General features: G+C 44.1%; 1 protein-coding gene across 4 annotated transcripts in view; it reads left to right on the top strand.

Moving 5' to 3' along the window:
• Window positions 1–474: 474 nt before the first annotated feature.
• The window catches only part of abhd3 (abhydrolase domain containing 3, phospholipase), a 94,607-nt gene continuing 74,232 nt past the window's right edge, over window positions 475–20,849 (top strand). For all 4 annotated transcript variants that reach the window (XM_078540625.1, XM_078540626.1, XM_078540623.1 and 1 more), the window contains exon 1: window positions 475–748. In XM_078540625.1, the coding sequence (XP_078396751.1) occupies window positions 587–748 (162 nt within the window). In that variant the 5' untranslated portion in view covers window positions 475–586. The remainder of the gene's footprint in view (window positions 749–20,849) is intronic.

Below are 20,849 nucleotides of genomic sequence, written 5' to 3'. Positions count from 1 at the left end.
AAGAGATTCGCCGAGGTTACATATGAGCGTGAGAATGATGTGTTGCTTGTGCTGGGTCGTGTCTCTATGGTGTCTTCAAGGTAAGTTCTCAGTCTAAACTATAACATTATCTCTGCACTTAAGCATGAGGGAAATTGAAAGACAGATCCCCTCAAGGCTTTTTAATAGTTTTCAGAGTAGCTGGCTATATAGGGTAATGTACAAAGCTGCCTTGTTCGAAAAATAATACATTTATTTACTGTATGTTGTATGATGTAGTTTAGCAAATTTTCTGAAAGAAAAAAACTTATCTCTTGTTTCAATCACTCTTTAGTAGTAAAACTGTCTTCAAACTGGGAATAAAATAGCCCCTTTAAGTGTACTTTGGAAAAGTGAGGAAAAAAAGTGTAGTTAGTGTGATGCTATCTATCCAGTAGGTGGCATTTAAATGCCTGAGTAAAGCCTTAAACCTATAAATAGAAGCTGAAGAGGATTGTGCTAGTGTATGAGGGTTGGGCTGAAGGACGCAAGAATCTGGCATTACAGCTTTTCTGTTTCTGGTGCAAAGTGCTGGTAACCAGTCCTTATTTTTTACCAGTAGCACAGCATGATTGATTTGATATGGAATGTGAACACATTGACCAGAGATCTGACAGTGTATTTAGAAAATCAGGTCAAAATCAATCTGTCAGGTTCAGGGGTAGGTTTGTCTCTTGTTTTAGGATTCGGCGCTGCTTACATCTGTTATTACCTGAACTCAGTTGCAAAGGTAAGGAAGAGGTTTATTGCATTTTATTTATCAGTTTAACATAAAATCTGCCTGATGTCAGGTCCCAAAAGCCAACAAATGTTACTGTAAATCATTTGATGTTGCTTGTTTTCTCATTATCCACATTTTAAACTGTGTCTGCTACTTTGGCAGGAAGAGGTTTGCAGCTAAGTTGATTCATGTATGGGATAAGATTAAGCGATTAAATCTCTGCTGCAGACATTGGTGTTGGCACAACTGTTTTAGTTTTATTGGAAAACCTCCATCACAAGTTTCTACCACTGCATTGAATGGTCAAGAGTTGTCACTTATATCTGCATAATGCACATCTCTACTAAGGTCTACACCTTCTCATGCTTTACTTGCCCCTGTGTATTATTCTGTCCATTTCATCCTTCTACTTTCTCATCCCAATATGTCAGAAGTCCCAGGCCACCCAGACAAACCATGTGTCTTCTGTTGTACACTCTTAATCTCAATCTTTAAGTACTGATGTCTGATTTTAGTTTGTAATTGTCTTTCCTCTCATTATTATTAGCCTTACTTTAATTGCATTTTCCAAACACACAACTGTTTTATATGCAGTAAGATAGGCACCATCGTCATACAGAGAAATTTATAGCTGATTTAGTTTCAGGTCAGCAAGAAATTTAGCACTGGCAGTTATTGCATTGAGACTTTTTGAACAAGTCTCTGGCTGTATCTTTCTTCTGCATGGCTTTTTAATGACAAGGTAAATGTGAATAGGCAGGTGATCACCACTCAGAATGTACTAATGAACTTTTCTGTTTTTATTGCTACTCATACTACGATGTGTTTCGCACAACTATTCTTTATTAATAACTGTTGAGGTTCTCTCAAAGAGGGTCAAGGGAAAATTGAATGATTAACTTGCATGCAGACCTGTGGATAGCAATATACTAGTAACTGTGATCCTCATTTAAATTAAGTGATTCAATAGTATATGAATAACTGCTATGTGTGACCAGCAATAAATGTTAAACAATTAATAAACCTTTGTCTCAAATCCACAGTACAAAACCTATTGACTCCCTTTTACATAGAGCTGGTTTTAGATGCAATTAAGTAACTCTTGTGTTATAGTTTCTGCCCTGTGATTAAAGTCAGCATATGTTGGTGACATAAAAGGTAGTTTTCCAAACTTGTTTTCCCAGTAAGGAGTTTTGCCTGCGGAAGCACAGAATTACAAAATCCATTCTATAACTCCAAAGGATGAAAAATAATTTACAAAAAAAGTGAGGGTTTTTTTTATTCATTGGATGTGGACATTGCTGGCTAGGACAACATTTATTGCCCATCCTTAATTACCCTTGTTCAGAGAGTCAACCACATTGCTGTGGGTCTGGAGTCACATGTAGGCCAGCAGATTTCTTTCCCTAAGGAACATTAGTGAACCAGATGGGTTTTTTACAGCAATGGTTTCACAGTCATTATTAGACTTTTAATTCCAGATTTTTATTAAATTCAAATTCCACCATCTGCTGTGGTGGGATCTGAACCTGGGCTCTCAGAGTTACCCTGGCTCTTTGGATTATTAGTCCAGCAACAATACCACTACACTACCACCTCCCCATCTCTCATACATGGTTGGTTCTTTGCAAGATTAGAAGCGCTTTCCATAGCCTTCTGTACAATAGGACAATCATGTACAAAGTTAAGTTTGTAAGTGCTGACCCGTCCGTTGCAATTAGGAGGTTCTCAATTGGTGCAGATGGTTCAGTCTCTATTCATTTCATTCAGTCAATTCTATTTCCAGTAAGACAACTGCACCTAGGTGAGTAATTATAAGCTGTAGCTCAGTGTTTGGCAATCTCCTCTCTATAAGTCAGAAGATTGTGGGTTCAAATGCCACTCCAGGGACCTGATCATAAAAATCTAGCTTGACATTCCAGTGCAGTATTGAGAGTGTGGCACTATGATAGGTGCTGTCCCTCAGCCGAGATGTTAAACCAATATGCTGTCTGCTCTTTCAGGTGAACGCAAAAGATCCCATGGCCCTATTTTGATAAAACAGAAGTTATTGCAGTGTTCTTATCAGTCAACCAACATCACTAAAACAGATTATCTGGTCATTACCTCATTGCTGTTTGTGGAAATTTGCTATACTTAAATTTGCTGCTGCATTTCCTACATTGCAACAGTGACCACACTTCAAAAGCATGTCTTTGGCTTTGAATGTCATTATAAATGGCATTATATAAATGGAAGTTCTTTCTTTCTCTCTATAATTTTGAACAAAAAACATATTTAGACATAATTCCAGAATAGAAAGAAGTTTATTCATCTTTCAATTACTACAATAAGTTATGTTTTATTCCAATTTTTACAAGTTGCAATTAACTCACTCCAGTATACATTTTGCACCAATATTAAATTAAATATATTTTTAAACACTTAAAAATGTCTATAGGATCACAGCTGGTGGTCAATGCTAGGTTCATGGACTGAACCCCAGAAATAGATACAATACTTAGAAATACATATAGGGCAGGATCTTCCGGTCAGTGAGCGGATGCGGGGCCCGCTCACCGACGCGTAAAATGATGGGGGGTGACATCGGGTGGAACACCTGACGTCACCCCGCGTCATTTCCGTTTTCAGGTCGGCGGGGGCGCAGCTGAGTCAGAAGCACGCCCGCCGAACTGTCAACAGCCTATTAAGGCCATTAGAAAACGAATTCCGCTCATTGATGGACCTGCCCGTCCAACTTTAAAGTTGGCGGGCAGGCCAGGAGCCCAGGCGGGCTTGTGAAAAAAACATGAAACCTCATCCACTGGTGGGATGAGGTTTCATGAGGGTATTTAAATTTTAATGAAAGGCTTAAATAAAGGTTATGGGCATGGCCCAACTCATGTGACAGTGTCACATGAGGGGACATGGCAGGGAAAATTTTTAAACTTCATTATAAGTTGAAAATTAGCCGATCTCCCTGAGGCAGCACTTTGCCTCAGGGAGATCTGTGCGCTCTTTCACGCGCATGCACGAAAGAGCGCACTCTCGACTGAGGGAATCCCTCCCCCTCCCCACCCCCTGCAGCCTGCACAGGGAGCGCATAGCACTTCCTGGCGAATGTCACACTTGGTGGTTCTTAATTGGCCTGTCCACGTAAAATGGCGGGAAAATTTTGCCTAATTTACAGGAAATAATCCTGCCATTCGGCCTTATGCCACTGTTTATTTTCCACATAAGCCTCTTTCCATTCCAATTACTTCATCTAATTTATAGGAGTGATGGATTTAGTTTTAAATTGCAAAGCGGCTCGCTTTACATATTCCCTTTATTCGGGGGGTAGTAGTGGTGGTGGGGATGGGGGGTGCGGTTGGTGATGTGGTATTGACAAAGCCGGACCAAAAGCAGTACACTCCATATTGTGGTCTCTGTGACAGGTGCAAACACTCAAGGTGAGCCTGTTGGGGTACAGGTGCCCTCTGTTAGAATGCAAAATTGGATATGTCCTCCTAAAGGCTGGTAGGTCAATCAGTCAGCTGTAGAGACTTCTGGCAGATAGAATTCAAGGTCCATAGATTTTCACATTCTTTATTTGTCATCATTATCTATTTATTGGAATAATTGATATAATGTTATGACCCAGCAGCTGAGTTATTTAAAAATCCCAGACGGGAACTTTAAACAACTGTCATAACCTATAATTTTAAGTGTTATGTTTGAGATGCAACTCTAAATTCAGGAATCAGACCACTAGTTCTCGAGACATTTTTATATCAAATTACATGAGACATTTATTAATTTACACAAGTTAAATATATACCCATGGCTACAAATTACTACTATCATAACTTAACTAATCTCCATTAAGGCAACAACAACCCATAGACTTTAAGCAGACGCCAGGCAAAGCATTTTCACTTTACAAATTTAAAATGAGGTTCCTTTCACTTTGGTTCCTTTGCAGACAGTGGTAGGCTTTGACCTTACATTGCCTCTGCCCTGCACACATGAAACTGCTTTCTGTTATACCTAGCACATTTCATTGATTGTATCACCAGCCCCTTTGAACTCCACCTCTTCAAACAATAAAACCCCTTTCATAGTACAAGTTGTATTAGTAATATAAACATTGCTTGGTCTCTGCTAGCTAGGTGCCAGATTTCACTCCCCTTCTTGAATGCTGTGTTCAACAAAATGCAAATGTGCACTACCTCTCTTCCATCTCAAAATGAGTATACATCAATGCACCCAGGCTAGTTGTCTTTAATCCAATTAAGACACACACACAGACTAACCCTCTATTTAAATAAAAATTCCAACATTATATACATTAATATCTTCATGACATATGATAACTAAGTTTTGTTCTACAACTGAGACTTAAATGTTTTATTCAAGATTCCAAGGATTTTCTTCCTTTAGTGGAAAAATTCTTAACTAAATTAAACACCATTTTCCTTTAAATACACATTACTAAGGGAAGTGTTTTCCAAAATTACCAAATGGACAGGGTCATCATTGCTGCAAAACAGACTGTTCTTTATGGTGTCAAGCTTATTAAGTGTTGTTGGAGCTGCACTCATTCAGTCAAGTGGAGAGTATTCCATCACACTCCTGACTTGTGCCTTGTAGATGGTGGGCAAGCTTTGGGGAGTCAGGAGGTGAGTTACTTGCCACAGGATTCCTAGTCTCTATACTGTTCTTGTAGCCACAGTATTTATATGGCTTGTCCAGTTCAATTTCTGGTCAATGGTAACCCCCAGGATGTTGATAGTGGGGGATTCAGCGATGGTAATGCCATTGAATGTCAAGGGGTGATGGTTAGATTCTCTCTTGTTGGAGATGTTCATTGCCTGGCACTTGTGTGGAGTGAATGTTACTTGCTACTTGTCAGCCCAAGCCTAGATATTGTCCAAGTCTTGCTGCATTTGGACATGGACTGCTTCAGTACGTGAGAAGTCATGAATGGTGCTGAATATTGTGCAATCATCAGCGAACATCCCTACTTCTGACCTTATGATGGAAGAAGGGTCATTGATGAAGCAGCTGAAGATGATTGGACTGAGGAGACTACCCTAAGGAACTCCTGCAGTGATGCCCTGGAGCTGAGATGATTGACCTTCAACAACCACAAGCATCTTCCTTTGTGCTAGGTATGGCTCCAACCAATGGAAAGTTTTCCCCCAGATTCCCATTGACCCCAGTTTTGTTAGGACAAATGCTGCCTTGATGTCAAGGGTAGTCACTCTCACCTTACCTCGGGAGTTCAGCTCTTTTGTCCATGATTGAACCAAGGCTGTAATGAGATCAGGAGCTGAGTGACCCTGGCGGAATCCAAACTGAGCGTCAGTGAGCAGGTTATTGCAAAGCAAGTGGAGCTTGATAGCACTGTTGACAACCCCTTCCATTACTTTACTGATGATAGAGTAAACTGATGAGGCAGTTATTGTTCAGGTTGGAATTGTCCTGCTTTTTGTCGACAGGACATGCCTGGATGATTTTCCACATAGCCGGGTAGATGCCAGTGCTGTAGCTGTACTGGAACAGCTTGGCTAGGGGCGTGGCAAATTCTGGAGCACAAGTCTTCAGCACCATTGTCGGAATATTGTCAGGGCCCATTGTCTTTGCAGTATCCATTGCCTTTTGTTATGTCTTTATATCATGTGGAGTGAATCAAATTGGCTGAAGACTGGCATTTGTGATGCTGGAGACCTCCAGAGGAGGCCGAGATGGATCATCCACTTGGCACTTCTAGCTGAAGGTTGTTGCCAATGCTTCAGCCTTATCTTTTACACCGATGTGCTGGGCTCCTCCATCATTGAGGATGGGGATATTTGTGAAGCCTCCTCCTCCAGTAAGTTGTTTAATTGTCCACCATTATTCACAACTGGATGTGGCAGGATTGCAGAACTTAGATCAGATCCGTTGGTTGTGGAATCGCTTAGCTCTGTCTTTCACTCGCTGCTTATGCTGTTTGGCATGCAAGTAGTCCTGTGTTGTAGCTTCACTAGGTTGACACCTCATTTTTAGGCATGCCTAGTACTCCTCCTGGCACGCCCTCCTGAGCCGTTCATTGAACCAGGGTTGATCCCCTGGCATGATGGCAATGGTACAGTGGGAGATATGCCAGGCCATGAGGTTACAGATTGTGGCCGAGTACAATCTGCTGCTGCTGTTGACCCACAGGACTTCATGGATGCCCAGTTTTGAGTTACAAGATCTGTTCGAAATCTATCCCATTTGGCGTGGTGGTCGTGCCACACAACATGATGGAGGGCATTCTCAATGTGCGGTGGTCACTCCTACCAATACTGCCATGGACAGATGCATCTGCGGCAGGCAGGTTGGTGACAGAGGTCAAGTATGTTTTTCCCTCACCACCTGCCGCAGACCAAGTCTAGCAGCTATGTCCTTTAGGACTTGGTCAGCTTGGTCTGTGGTGGTGCCACCAAGCCACTCTTGATGATGGATACTGAAGTTCCCTACCCAGAGTACACTCTACACCCTTGCCACCCTCAATGTTTCCTCCAAGTGGCGTTCAACAGTACCGATTCATCAGCTGAGGGGTGTACAGTACATAGTAATCAGCAGGAGATTTCCTTGCCCATGTATGACCTGCTGCCATGAGACTTCATGGGAACTAGGGCCAATGTTGAGATCTCTCAGGGCAACTCCCTCCTGGTTGTACACCATTGTGCCACCATCTCTGCTGGGTCTGTCCTGTTGGTGGGACAGCACATACCCAGGGATGGTGATGATGGTGTCTGGGACATGATTTGTAAGATATGATTCCGTGAGGATGATTATGAGACACTGTTGCTTGGCTAGTCTGAGACATCTCTCCCAATTTTGGCACAGATGTTAGTGAGGAGGACTTTGCCATTGTTGTTTCTGGTGCCTAAGTCCATGCCGGGTGGTCCGTCCGGTTTCATTCCTTTTTATTAACTTTTTAATGGTTGGATACATCTGAGTGGCTTGGTAGGCCATTTCAAAGGAAATTTAAGAGTCAACCACATTACTGCTGATCTGGAGTCACATGTAGGCCAGACCAGGTGAGGACAGCAGATTTCCTTCCATAAAGGACATTGGTGAACCAGATAGGTTTTTATGACAATTGACAAGCATTTCATGGTCATCATTAAATTTTTAATTCCAGATTTGTATTGAATTCAAATACTAAAATCTGCCGTGATGGGATTCAAACCCAGGTCCCTGGACCATCATCCTAGGACTCTGAATTACCAGCCCAGTGTCAATTACACCACCACCTCCCCCTTTGTTGTGACCAAGCGAAGAGGTTGGAAGTTAGGGGAGCCAGCTCATTCCTCCTCACCCAGTAATAACAATTTACCCTCCTTGACCCCTCCAATACAATTTCATATTTTCTCTTCTTCTGGCACCTCACTTCTGTAGTTCACTTAGTTCATGGTCAAACAGATCACAGAGGTTGAAAACTGCCTGGTCCAGCCTGAGAAGGCTGCCTAGAAGGGGATAGATTGCTGATGTTTGTCTTCAATTCTACCCATATCAGTTCCAAGGTAACCAATGCATTTCCAAAAATAGTGCTCTTCATATTTGTGCACAGACATCTCTGAAGTATCGCAAGATTCCTCCTTAAGCACAGGATAACTTTACACATACGTACTGATGATACTCAGCTCTATTGTTCTACCACCACTCTGGACTCCATAATCATCCTGTGTGATCTAATTTCTTGTGGACAACATTAAATTGTGGATAAGCCAGTACAGCCTTCAACTGAATATCAGAAAGATTTTAGTTATCCCATTTGGCTCGCAATGACAAACTGCACTCATGCTATTGCCCCTGATTCCATCCCCTTTCCTGGCTCAGGCTGAACCAGTTGGTTTGTATTCCCAGGGTTGTGTTCTAGCTGAATTTCTAACCCAATGCCCTATCCATAAATGCTTAATTCCATTTGTGCAACATTATGCACCTCCACTTCTAGTTCACCCACATGCAGTTGAAGCCCTTATTCCTCATTGCCTCTAGAAAGATATCCATCTCACTGGCCTCACAATCACCAACCTACGTAAACTCCTACTTATCCAAGGCTCTGCCAATTGCATTCTGTTCGACAACAAGGAGAAGAATTTCCTTTGCTTTTCTGCCATTTTGGCAGTAACCACAGAGAAGCCTTGCAAATGGATATAGATCAGAAGAATTCTCCTCCCAATGGACATTTCTATTGGAGGAACAGCTCACCCAACACTCTTGCCATCAGCAACTACCTAGCCCACAAAATATTGAGTTCCAAACCATTATCTTCATCCACAAATTCCCCTCTAGCTTTGTCCCATCTTATCTCCATCATTTCTCCAGCCTTGCCCCAGTATGCACCCCTCAGTTCTCCAACTCTGGCCTCCTGTGCATCCTAGCATCCACTCAATCACTATCAGTGGCAGAGCCTGCAGCTATCTCAGCCTTATTCGCTCGAAATCCTCCCTTGCACTCATTTCTTTGCTTTCAAAACTCCTCTTAAAACTTCTTTTTAAACATCCATTTGATCACCATTTTAAATCTTCCATTAGTGACTGATGCCAATTTTTACTCTGTGAAACACCATGGGGCACTTTACTACATTAAAGACGCTAGACAATTATAAATTGTTAATGTTTTGTTACTGTTAAACACTACTATACTGTTGATAATCTACTGTATCAATACATAGGTCACAATGCTGTCAATCAATTAGTGGCAAGCAAGTGACACTTATGGCTGTAGATTTAGAATTATTAAGCAGCTACAATATATGCCATATTGAGTCTATTGAGAGTTGTGTGATTGAAAAATGGAGTATAATTATAGAATATAATTTCAAACTGCAAGAATATAACCATTTTTATATGCAATACTTCCTTTTCCAGCACGAAAGAGACTTGCAGATGAATTAACATTTTCTAAATCTGTTGAAACCATCATGCACAAGATTTAGAGGCTTCACAGCAGGATTACAGAAATGTTCATTAGTCTTTCCTGTTAATTGCTTTCTTACAGATTTGTGAACTGTGAACAGATGCTTCTTAATTGGTTGCTTTTCCTTTATGCTGATGATTCTTATTGGGCAAAGTTGTTAGCAGCAGAATTGCATACATTCTGTTCTTCAATCTGATCCATTAAAAAAAAGCACAAGTATTCAAAACAGCGGAAATATACAGTAATTCTGTAAATTGAAAATTCTTTTGTGATTTACAAACTTAGAAAAGTGACATGCAAGAAATATTAGCAAGATAAAAGCATGTCTCTTATGTGCTTGAGTAAATAGTTGGACATGATGATAGTCTGAAATAAAAGATATGAAATCTAATCAAATACTAAAGGGCATTCAACACTGAGTTCACTTTTAAGTGGCTTATTGATGTACAAAGGACATTGAACACCTACATGTGTATTTTGTTCTGCATGAATAGTTAAAGATTATTTCATTAAACCGGGCAATTTACACTGGCAGTTTATCAGTAGGAAAGAAAGATGCCCTTTCAATAATTGTTACCCTTTTTTCAAAATTTTGTACACAAAGCAGAATTAACTCAATAATTGTTTCAAATTCCTTCGTATCTTGACAGAATGTAAATTCCAAATTGTAGGCAAGATTTTCTGATGTCTGCCACCTGATGGTAGAATTTGCAGGGTGAGGACAACCTGCCTTGAAACGGTCACCTCATTTACACATCAATTTGGGAGGTGTTAGGCTAGTTTCTGCTGTTCTTACATGCGGGACACTTGGAGCGCATGGAGGCCTGCCAGAGATTTCCATGAGCTTGGTGTGCCCTGGCTACTTCCTGCATGACTCCTGGCATTAGTAGAGTGGTGCTTGCAGCTGTGTCCACCTCCTGTACCCAAAGACCTTAAATAGACACTATCATGATAAAAGTGACCCAAAAGAGCTGATGCAATACCAGGATACCAAATATGGTCATCACAAGTGCGGGTGGTGTCTTTATTAATCACTCATGAAGTAAAAGTGTTACAAAGCAAAATTAGTGCTGTTCTGGGCATATTGAAATAGTGACTCAACTAATTACAGCTGGGGTACTTTGGACTTAATTTTGCCGAGGCAAAGTTTGTGCAAGCTGATGAGTTGGCAGAGCAGAATTTGAGGTTTTTGCTGTCAACAGGAAGTGGGGGAAAGACATGTGTCTTGCATAGCTCCTATTGTTGCAGTAGCATTTGCTCTGCAATATGAGCAGGACATGGGAAGGAGGAGGCAGAGAGGGAAAGCTCTGTGAGGAGGGGGAGAAGGAGGGCTCTTCATAGAAGTTCATACCCACAAAGGGTCTTCAGGGAGCATTACTCGGTGGTGGGAAAAAAGATCGAAAAGGCTAAAAGCTAGGGATAAAAGAATGAATAAAAATGGAAATAAATTTTAAAAATAAGAATGAAAGTAAGCAGGAACACAAATTAAATAATAAATAAAAATTTAAAAATGAAAATGAATATAGGAAAAAGTGGGGGCTGAGGGGATCAAAAAGGTGGAGGAGAGAGTTCATGATCTGAAGTTGTTGAACTCAGTGTTAAATCCAGAAGGCTGTAAAGTGCCTAATCGGAAGATGAGGTGCTGTTCCTCCAGTTTGCGTTGAGCTTCACTGGAACATTGCAGCAGGCCAAGGATGGACATGTGGGCATGTGAGCAGGATGGAGTGTTGAAATGGCAAGCGACAGGGAGGTCTGGGTCATGCTTGCGGACAGACCGATGGTGTTCTGCAAAGCGGTCACCCAGCCTGCGTTTGGTCTCTCCAATGTAGAGGAAACTGCATTGGGAGCAGCGAATGCAGTAGACTAAATTGAGGGAAGTGCAAGTGAAATGCTTATTCACTTGAAAGGAGTGTTTGGGCCCTTGGACAGTGAGGAGGTGGAAGTAAAGGGGCAGGTGTTGCACCTTCTGCGATTGCATGGGAAGGTGCAGTGGGAGGGGGTTGAGGTGTTGGGGGTGATGGAGGAGTGGACCAGGGTGTCACAAGTCCCTACGGAATTCCGACAAAGTGGGGGGTGGTGAAAGGAAGATGTGTTTGGTGGTGACATCATGCTGGAGTTGGTGGAAATGGCAGAGGATGATCCTTTGAATGCGGAGGCTGGTGGGGTGAAAAGTGAGGACAAGGGATGTTTCTGGGAGGGAGAGGAAGGTATGAGGGCAGAGGCGCGGGAGATGGGTCGGACACAGTTGAGGGCCTGTCAACCACCGTGGTTGGGAAACCTCAGTTAAGGAAGAAGGAACCACTATTTTGGAAAGTGGCATCATGGGAACAGATGCGACAGAGGCGAAGGAACTGAGAGAATGGGATGGAGTCCTTACGGGAAGCAGGGTGTGAGGAGCTGTAGTCGAGATAGCTGTGGGAGTCAGTGGGTTTGCAATGAATATTGGTGGACAGTCTATCACCAGAAATTGAAACAGAGAGGTCAAGGAAGGGAAGGGAAGGGTTGGAGATGGACCATGTGAAAGTGATGGATGTGTGGAAATTGGAAGCAAAATTGATAAATTTTTCCAGGTCCAGACCAGAACATGAAGCGGCACCAAAACAGTCATTGATCTACCAGAGAAAGAGTTGTAGGAGGGGGCCTGAGTAGGACTGGAACAAGGAATGTTTGACATACCCCATAAAGAGACAGGCATAACTGGGGCCCATGCGGGTACCCATAGCCATACCTTTTATTTGGAGGAAGTGAGACAAGTTTAAAGAGAAATTGTTCAGTGAGAGAACAAGTTCAGCCAGACAGAGGAGAGTAGTGGTGGATGGGGATTGTTCGGGCCTCTGCTCAAGGAAGAAGCGGAGAGCCCTCAGACCATCCCGGTGGGGGATGGAGGTGTAGACAGATTGGGTGTCCATGGTGAAGAGGAGGCAGTTTGGGCCAGGGAACTGGAAATTGTTGATATGATGTAGGGCATCAGAGAAATCGCGAATGTAGGTGGGAAGAGACCGGACAAGGGGAGAGAGAACGGAGTCAAGATAGAAAGAAATGAGCTCCGTGGGGCAGGAACAGGCTGACACTGTCAGTCTACCGGGCCAGTCCTGTTTGTGGATTTTGGGTAGGAGGTAGAAGTGGGCTGGCCGAGGTTAGGAGACTGAGGTTGGAAGCTGTGGAGGGAAGATCTCCAGAGGAAATGAGGTCAGTGACAGTCCTGGAAGCAATGGCTTGATGTTCGGTGGTGGGGTCATGGTCCAGGGGGAGGTAGGAGGAAGTGTCTGCAAGTTGGCGCTCAACCTTTGCGAAGAATTTCCATTTTAAAATGCACTGTGAACAGCCCTGGGTTGGCGCCTGAACACGTGGCAGCCAAGCTCGCTCTGATCGATAAATAAATAAATGGCAAATAATCAGCAGCTAAAAAACCCAGCAAAAGCTAGGAATCAATGGTTACACAACCCAAAAAGATTTAGATAATGTGAGGAAGACCCAAAGGTCGATTCAGGGAATCAGTGCTGAATGTTTAAAATAAAGAAATCATGACTGCCATTAATACAGCAGCCTACCAAAACCGGGAAGCATGAGAAACCTCTGAGAAGAAGTGTACTGCAGTGCCATCTTAGATTTTCTTACAGTCTTTAAACCTGTACAAGCTTTTAGTTTTAGATGACCATGGGTTAAAAATCTAACTACCAGACCAGTTTGGACTCATCCAAAGCCCAGACTGGTCATAAAATTCAGGATTTTGGAGAAACATGATTGCTCCAGGTCTAGACAAAAAGTCATAAGCTGAACAGGTTAGAATACTGCTTTATTTCATAGGTCCAATAGCCGATGATATAATAGCTGCACAAGGCATCAACAAATCCTCAGGAAAATTTGACGAAGTTTTAAAATCATCTGACAGATACTTTAATCTGAGTAGTAACAAGATCCTTGAAAGAGTAAATTTTAAGAACCGTGTCCAACAGCCAGGAGAACCTGTTGACCCTTTCATTAATGAGCTGTACAGAATGGCTGAAGGCAGTGACTATGGTGACCTGAAATCAGAGCTAATCAGGGGCAGAATTGTCAGAGTGACAGACAATGCACTCTCAGACGTGTTTCAAGCTAAGAAAGATCTGACCCTTGAAAAGGCCATTCAAATCATCTGGCAATCCGAAATCCATTTACAACACAGATCCATCTTAAGGAGCAAAAGCAAGCCATGGTACAGAGCAACCCCCACTGTCCAGCCAGTAAAATAGCAGAGAGACAAGGACACTCCAGGCCAAGGGAGCAATACCCCCACTGATCACTAGAAGGTGGGCAACCATGCCAGCACTGTGAAGCCAAGTGCCCCCACAGGCATGATCAATGTCTGACAGTCTCAGCTTAGTGTTTTAATTGCAACTGTGTAGGACATTTCGAAAAGCCACGCAAAGCTAACACAATCAGATGCACAGAGGATCCTAAGATGATTCACGAGGTTGAAGTACCACACCAAGAGGAGACACAACCATGTTTTTGGGTGAGGTCAAAGATCTTGGATTTTCATTGTGGAACGCGGACATTTCAGTTAATGGTCATCTTACAAACTTTAAATTGGACACAGGGGCCAGGTGTAGGGTCTTCTTGGACAAGGAATGATGGCTGGCGACCCAGCGGCTGATGCCATCCACAACACAACTGTATAGAGCAGGTGGCATCAAACTCCCGGTGAAAGATACTCTGCAGGTGACACTTGAGCACAAAGACAAGAATACAAGAGACACTGTTCATCATCCACAACCAAGAATATTCCCTTTTAAGCAAAAAAGCCTGTGTTGATCTCAACCCCCTACAGAAAATTGACAAGGTCAACCACAAGGGCCTGGTTGCAAATGAAACTGAGTACCCTAAACTGTTTACTGGATTGGGGTGATGGAAGGCCATAAACAGGATTACACTGAAGGAGGATGCTAAGCCCGTGTGCCTGTTCACACCATGAAAACTAGCCCATCCACTCATGAAGCAAGTGCAGCAATAGCTGGACGAGATGACAAAAATGGTTTCTGGATGGTCCCAGTTCCAAAACCGAATGGGTCTATCTGTATCTGTGTTGACTTGACACAGTTCAATAAAGCCATGGCAAGAGAGTCCACCCGATGTCCTCGGTGGACAACAACCTGACCAAATTCTCCAAAAGCAGTGTTTTCAAAGATTGGTGCAAACAGTACCTTTTGGCAAATTGCATTGGACGAAAAGTCCAGATTGCTGACAATATTCATCACCCGCTTTGGCAGACTCTGCTTCAACCACTTACCATTCGGAGTCACCACTGCACCGGAAATCTTTCAACGCATGATGTCGGCCATTTTGCAAGGCCTAGAGGGTGTCATCTGCCACATGGATGATGTTTGGGTCCATGGCACAACAGTGGAAGAACAAGACAAGAGACTCACAGTGGTCCTAGAACACTTGCAATAAGCAGGGCTGACACTGAATGAGAAATGCAAATTCTCCAAAACCTCTACGAGACGGTATACGTTCAATTAAAAGAAACAAACAATGGAGGACACATTTTTCAAGGCCACAGTGGATCTTCCAATGAAACATGATGTCAACCTGATTGTGGAGCTCGAATTGTACTCCCAATTGGTAAGGAGACAACTGCCGGCTACCACAGGAAAACTCCAGCAAATCCATCGGAACAAATGCAAAATGAGGAATGTGCCCACATTTGCCTTTACTTTCAACAAACGTGGCCACTGCAGAGCAGTAGTACCATAAAGACTTGGTTTAACAGCAGAAGCACTTTGCTGTTATCGACGATCAACTGGCATACAACAAGCAGCTGATCATTCCAGACTCCCTTCAGCTGGAGATCCTCCAAAATATGCAACAGGGACACTTGAGCATTACCAAATGTAAGGCACGGGCCCAATCTGCAGTGTGGGGTCCAGGCATTCCAAGGGCAATTGAGGACATGATAACAAACTGCCATTGTCATTTCCATGGCGATGGACTCATTGCCGACCTCCTTGCAAGGCAGCTTGTTGCCTTTGCTCAAATGCCTGGTCTGGGTTTCATTGTGCTTTCGGCCTCCTATGAATGTGGCCCTAAGGTTGATTTCTAAGTTTGCACCATACCCACAGTGATGAGAGTGTTTCTTTAATTCAAAAATGTAATCTACTACAGTTTCACTTGGCAACTGCTTCCTTTGGTGGAATGCAACTCTAGCCTGACTGAAATGCATGGCAGAATACCATGTATGTGATATTACATTATGATTACACATGAATCATTTGAAATTATTATTTAATTCAGAGGGTTGTGATATAACCAAGAAATCTATGGAGTGATATGGTCTGGGTTCTTATTGTGAGCCTCCCATCCAAACACTGAATTTCTTAACTTACTCACACCAGTTAGGATTGGTGACCAGAAAAAAGGTTGCTCCTCAGAAAAAATTCGAAGTCCCAAGTCCCACACCGTGGACAGTATCTTCTGGTGGCAGTGAGGGTCTTGCCTGCCAGCTAGAGAGCTGGGGAGGGGTTGCTGTTCTAACAGCAGCCCGCCAGACCTTATGCCAATCAGGGAGACCTGGGGACACTAGCGGGCCTTCCTCCAGAATCTAGCCCCCGTGGAGGTGGGAGTCCTACATGCCAGGTACCATCGACAAATCGGAAGTCAGCAGCTCTTGTGATTGACATGGAGGAGGCTGTGGCTGCTGTTAGAACAGCAACCCCTCCCCATCCCCGGAATCCCAGGACCCAGGAGAAAGATGAGTAAATGGGGGGGGTAGGGTTGGTGTTTCTCAAGGTGGGGGTCATAGGGAGAGTGAGGTGGGGGGCTGGCTGAATGGCCACCCTCCTACCCCATGTCCATCCCCACAATCATGCACAGATTAGTGCAGATCAAGGGACCCCCCCACCCACTACTCCAGCTGACATGCAGCCCGCACATTTTAACCAGTTGTGCAAGCTGCATTTCGGCAGGCCCAGCAGGAGCTGAGAAAATTGCAGTGGAGGTGGAAAGAGGTCGTCGTTAATTGGCCATTTAAGGGTCTCAAGTGGAGGCAGGTTGGGAAGGTTGACCATGGGCCTTCCACCCAGAACTTACTTCTGTTGGAGGCAGGAAGGTGTTGGGTATCGGTCCTGACACCAACTTACCACATTTTCAGGCCCCCCACCTCCTTCCTCACCTCTGGCAGGGCCAGAAGATTCCACCCCATACTTCCTCACCTTACAGTTCATATTAATATTAGTGGTCACTATGACTTCATCAAAATGGGGGGAAAAAACATAAATCCCTGTAAGTTCAGGGGTGATATTCTCCAACTGCATAACATGTGCAAAGGGGGAAAAAAACCTTCAAAATGGGGGAGCAGAATTGGCTGAAGCAGAAAGTTAGTTTCAGTCTGTTTCTGCTGTTTCCTGAATTCGGTCCAGAGCGATAGAATCGGAGACCCTTCTCTCTGGTAGCTTCATGCAAGGAGTTTGCAAGGCTTCAATCTGGTTCTCAATTGGTAGGAGTTCACAGTGCCAACAGCCCATAAGTTGGAGCAAACCAGCATGTTCAAACTGGCTGAAAAGGTGGCTGCTTTAGAAAATGGAAACATTCTGCTTTTGCAGTAGAGTCCGTTCTAAAGTTTAACAAAAACTTTATACAATCTGGCCATAATCTAGACTTCCATAAAATTATATCATAATATAATGAAATGTCACAAATAAATCAAACATTAAACATTATAATTAGGATAATCATTTTATTTGCTTCTATGACTTTCCTTTAACAGTTGATTTTAAGTGGGTTAACATCTTTAAAATTAATGGACAGAGAAATATCATTTGAAAGCATTAAACATTTATCCACTATTATCACCCAAAGCAATTTCTACTCATATTATCTTAGTTGTTGCTGCCTTGTTCAGTAGTGAATTGTAGCAATTACTAAATAGCAGGTCTGGTTTATGTAGTAGTTCTAAAATACACTGTAACAGTAAATTACAGAGTGAACAAAATTTTGAAATTAAAACATGAAATGCATTGGTCACTACCTTAAAGAGAAAGACAGGTGAACTTTCTTGTTCAAACTTTCCATCAGAACTGTAAATGTTCTGATTGCTGTCTCCTAATTTGGAACCTCACCCACCAGAAGTGTTCACCAGGGTGCCTCTTACACATAGCCCTCAATTTACTATACCTTCATTTAAATGGACAGAAAATCATGAGTTGGAAATACTGTCTTCACTGACTTATTCACTGAGCATTTCCAGCATTTTCTATTATATTTCAAATTTTCAGCACTCTCATTCTTATTTTTCCCTTGATAGAGTTTTGAACTGTTCAAGTGATTATTAAAAAGAAAGTACTTCAGTAAACAGACAGCAAAATGCATTCGTAAAGTGCTAAAGTATATATAAACAGAAAACACTGGAAATACTCAGCAGGTGTGTGAGCATTCATTGAGGGAGAAATAAAATTAATGGGCTGAACTTTCCCAGCCCCATGATGAGAGCCTTGGAGTTCAGGGGCAGAATTTTTGGGTTGGCAAGCGGGGGCAGGGCCTGCTCGCTGACAAGTAAAATGACGCGCGATGATGTCGGGCGTGCGTCCCGATGTCATCGTGATATTTCGTTCGGCAGGCGCTTGCCGGAGTCGGCTACGCACCTGCAGAAATGTCAACAGCCAATAAAGGCCATTAAGAAATCAGTTAAAGCCATTAAGAATGCTGCCCATCCAACCTTAAGGTTGGCGGGCAGGCGAAGAGCCCAGGCGGCCTTTGCATTTTTCATGAAACCTCATCCATGGGCGGGATGATGTTTCATGAAGTGTTTATAAATTGAATAAAATTTTTTTTAAATTTCACTGATATGTCCCAGCTCATGTGACAGAATTTTGCTGTCGGCGAGCAGGGGGCGGGGCCCGCTCGCCGACGTGTAAAATGATGCGGGATGACGTTGGGCGGAACCCCTGATGTCACCCTGCCCCATTTAAATTTTCAGGAAGGCGGGGACTCAGCAAAATCAGCTTCGGGCCCGCCGACCTGTCAATGGCCAATTGAGGCCATTGACAGGATCATTTAAACAATTAAAGGACCTGCCCGTCCAACCTTAAGGTTGGTGGGTCGGCCAGGAGCCCCGGCGGCAAATAGAGAAAACATGAAACCTCATCCACAGGTGGGATGGGGTTTCATGCAGGGTTATAAACATTTTAATTAAGTTATAATGTAAATTATGAACATATCCCATCTCATGTGACATTTTCACACGAGGGGGACATGTTAGGGAATTTTTTTTTTCTATTTTTAATATTTTTTAAAGTGCCAGCGATCTCCCTGAGGCAGCACTTAGCCTCAGGGAGATGTGCGCATGCGCGAAAGAGCGCACTCTCGCTTTTGGGGAATCCCCCCCACCCCCCGCCCCGCACAAGAAGTACATAGTGCTTCCCGCTGGACGTCACGCTGGGCGGGCCTTAATTGGCCCGCCCACGTAAAATGGTGGTGCAGCCTGCTTCTCCGGCGGGGATCAACTCCCCGCCCACCGGAGATTGGGTCTGGCCCACCTGCCCGACAGGCAGAAAATTCTGCCCACTATCACATGAGGGGACATGTCTAAAAATTTTTTCTTTCCTTTATTCAGCTTTTTAAAACTTAAACTAATCTCCCTGGGGTGCCTCAGGGAGATTTCTGCACTCTTTCACGCGCATGCACAAAAGAACACAGAGCCCGACTCAGGGATTCCACCCTACCCCCCACTCGCACAGCCCAGCGTTTCCAGGCGTGTGTCACACTGGGTGGGCCTTAATTGGTTGGCCCAAGTGAAATGGCAGTGCGGACCCGATCGGGGGCGCCGGTCAGGTTCACGCCCACCCTCGCACAAAGGGAAAATTCTCCTCCAGGTGCCAGGAAAATAATTGGGGGAAAATCGGGCTGGGACAGCTGCCTGATACCCATTCATGCTACCAGGGAGCTTTCCCAGTGGATTGGTCCACAGAGCCAGGCAGCTAGTTAGCATTACTCATTATAATTTTGCAGTCTCAATAGCATTTTGCCACAAGTGAAGCAGCCCCCGCACATGCATAGGCTGCCAATTCCTTGGAGACAGTCTCCCTGTGCAGGTGTAGGGGAGTCCCTCGCAGCCAGAGACTCCATGCCACAAAGAGAAGGCAGCATTCATTACAGACTGCAACCGTGGCTGAGACCAGTCTTGCAGAACAGTTTCCCCTCTATCTCGCTTGACCCGCTGGCCTAGATCCAGTTATATATTGATTGGTCTGCAAGCCAGTCAAGGTGCCTTGAGGTTGAGACACTCTTGCTGTCCCTGACTTGCTCCAGCAGTGTCCACCTCTCCCGATGGGGTTGCCAAGGCTCCAGAGCTGCTAGCCCTCTCATTGGGCCATGCTGTTCTCAAATAGGATGGCGAATGCAGTGGGGGGGTGCAATTCGAAGGATCCTCTGGGAAGATTGCTCCACATCTCAGTTCTAATGAAAGGTCATCGATCTGAAATGCTGGGGTGAATTTTATGGGGTGGGGTGGGGAGGCAGGTGGGAGTATTGCTCACCACCCCCAAAAAAGTCGATCGCGAACTGTCTAACTTTAAAAAAGGCTGCCCCACAGTGATAATATGCTGGGGAGGCAGCCTTAACCAACTCAGCCTGGTACTTCCATCCCTCAGTGGAAGCAAATCCTATCCTCGAGAACTGTCAGCCCATCTGATTGACCAGCAGTTCCTGCAGTCCCAGCAGCGCCAGAACTAAGTATTGGGCACTGCTGGACTGCAAGCAGGCCCACGCCGATAGCATGGATTCCGGACCCAGGTGAGTCCGGGACTTTTGGGCAGGGATGGATTGGGCATTCTGTAGAGGAGTAGGAGGTGGGTGGGGGCCTTGGGTTTTGGAAGCCAGGGGGTGAGGCACAAAAGGTGTGGTACCATCTTGACGGGATGGGGTGGGGGGGATGTCCACAGAGCACCTCTCAAAGGAGGGTATCCCCCTTCCTTCCCGCTTTTCACCAGAAAGCAGTCTGCCTTCCATCGCCAACCAAATTATTGCAGCGCAGGCAGAATTAGGCCTTTAATTGCCCCTTAATTGGGTGGTTAAGGGCCTCACTAGGCCTAAAGGCAGACAGGTTAGCGAGAACCTTACCCACCCACCATATTATGGGGAACGGGTCGGGGTGGGCAGGAAGGCAGTGGGCTATTCACCAGTCATATTTTACGTACCCCCTTCCCCACCAAAAACACAC

Source organism: Cetorhinus maximus, chromosome 4 (assembly GCF_964194155.1).
Source record: "Cetorhinus maximus chromosome 4, sCetMax3.hap1.1, whole genome shotgun sequence".
In the NCBI taxonomy this organism is placed as follows: domain Eukaryota; kingdom Metazoa; phylum Chordata; class Chondrichthyes; order Lamniformes; family Cetorhinidae; genus Cetorhinus; species Cetorhinus maximus.
The sequence above is the reverse complement of the archived record's forward strand: the minus strand, read 5'-3'. Positions and strand labels throughout refer to the sequence as shown.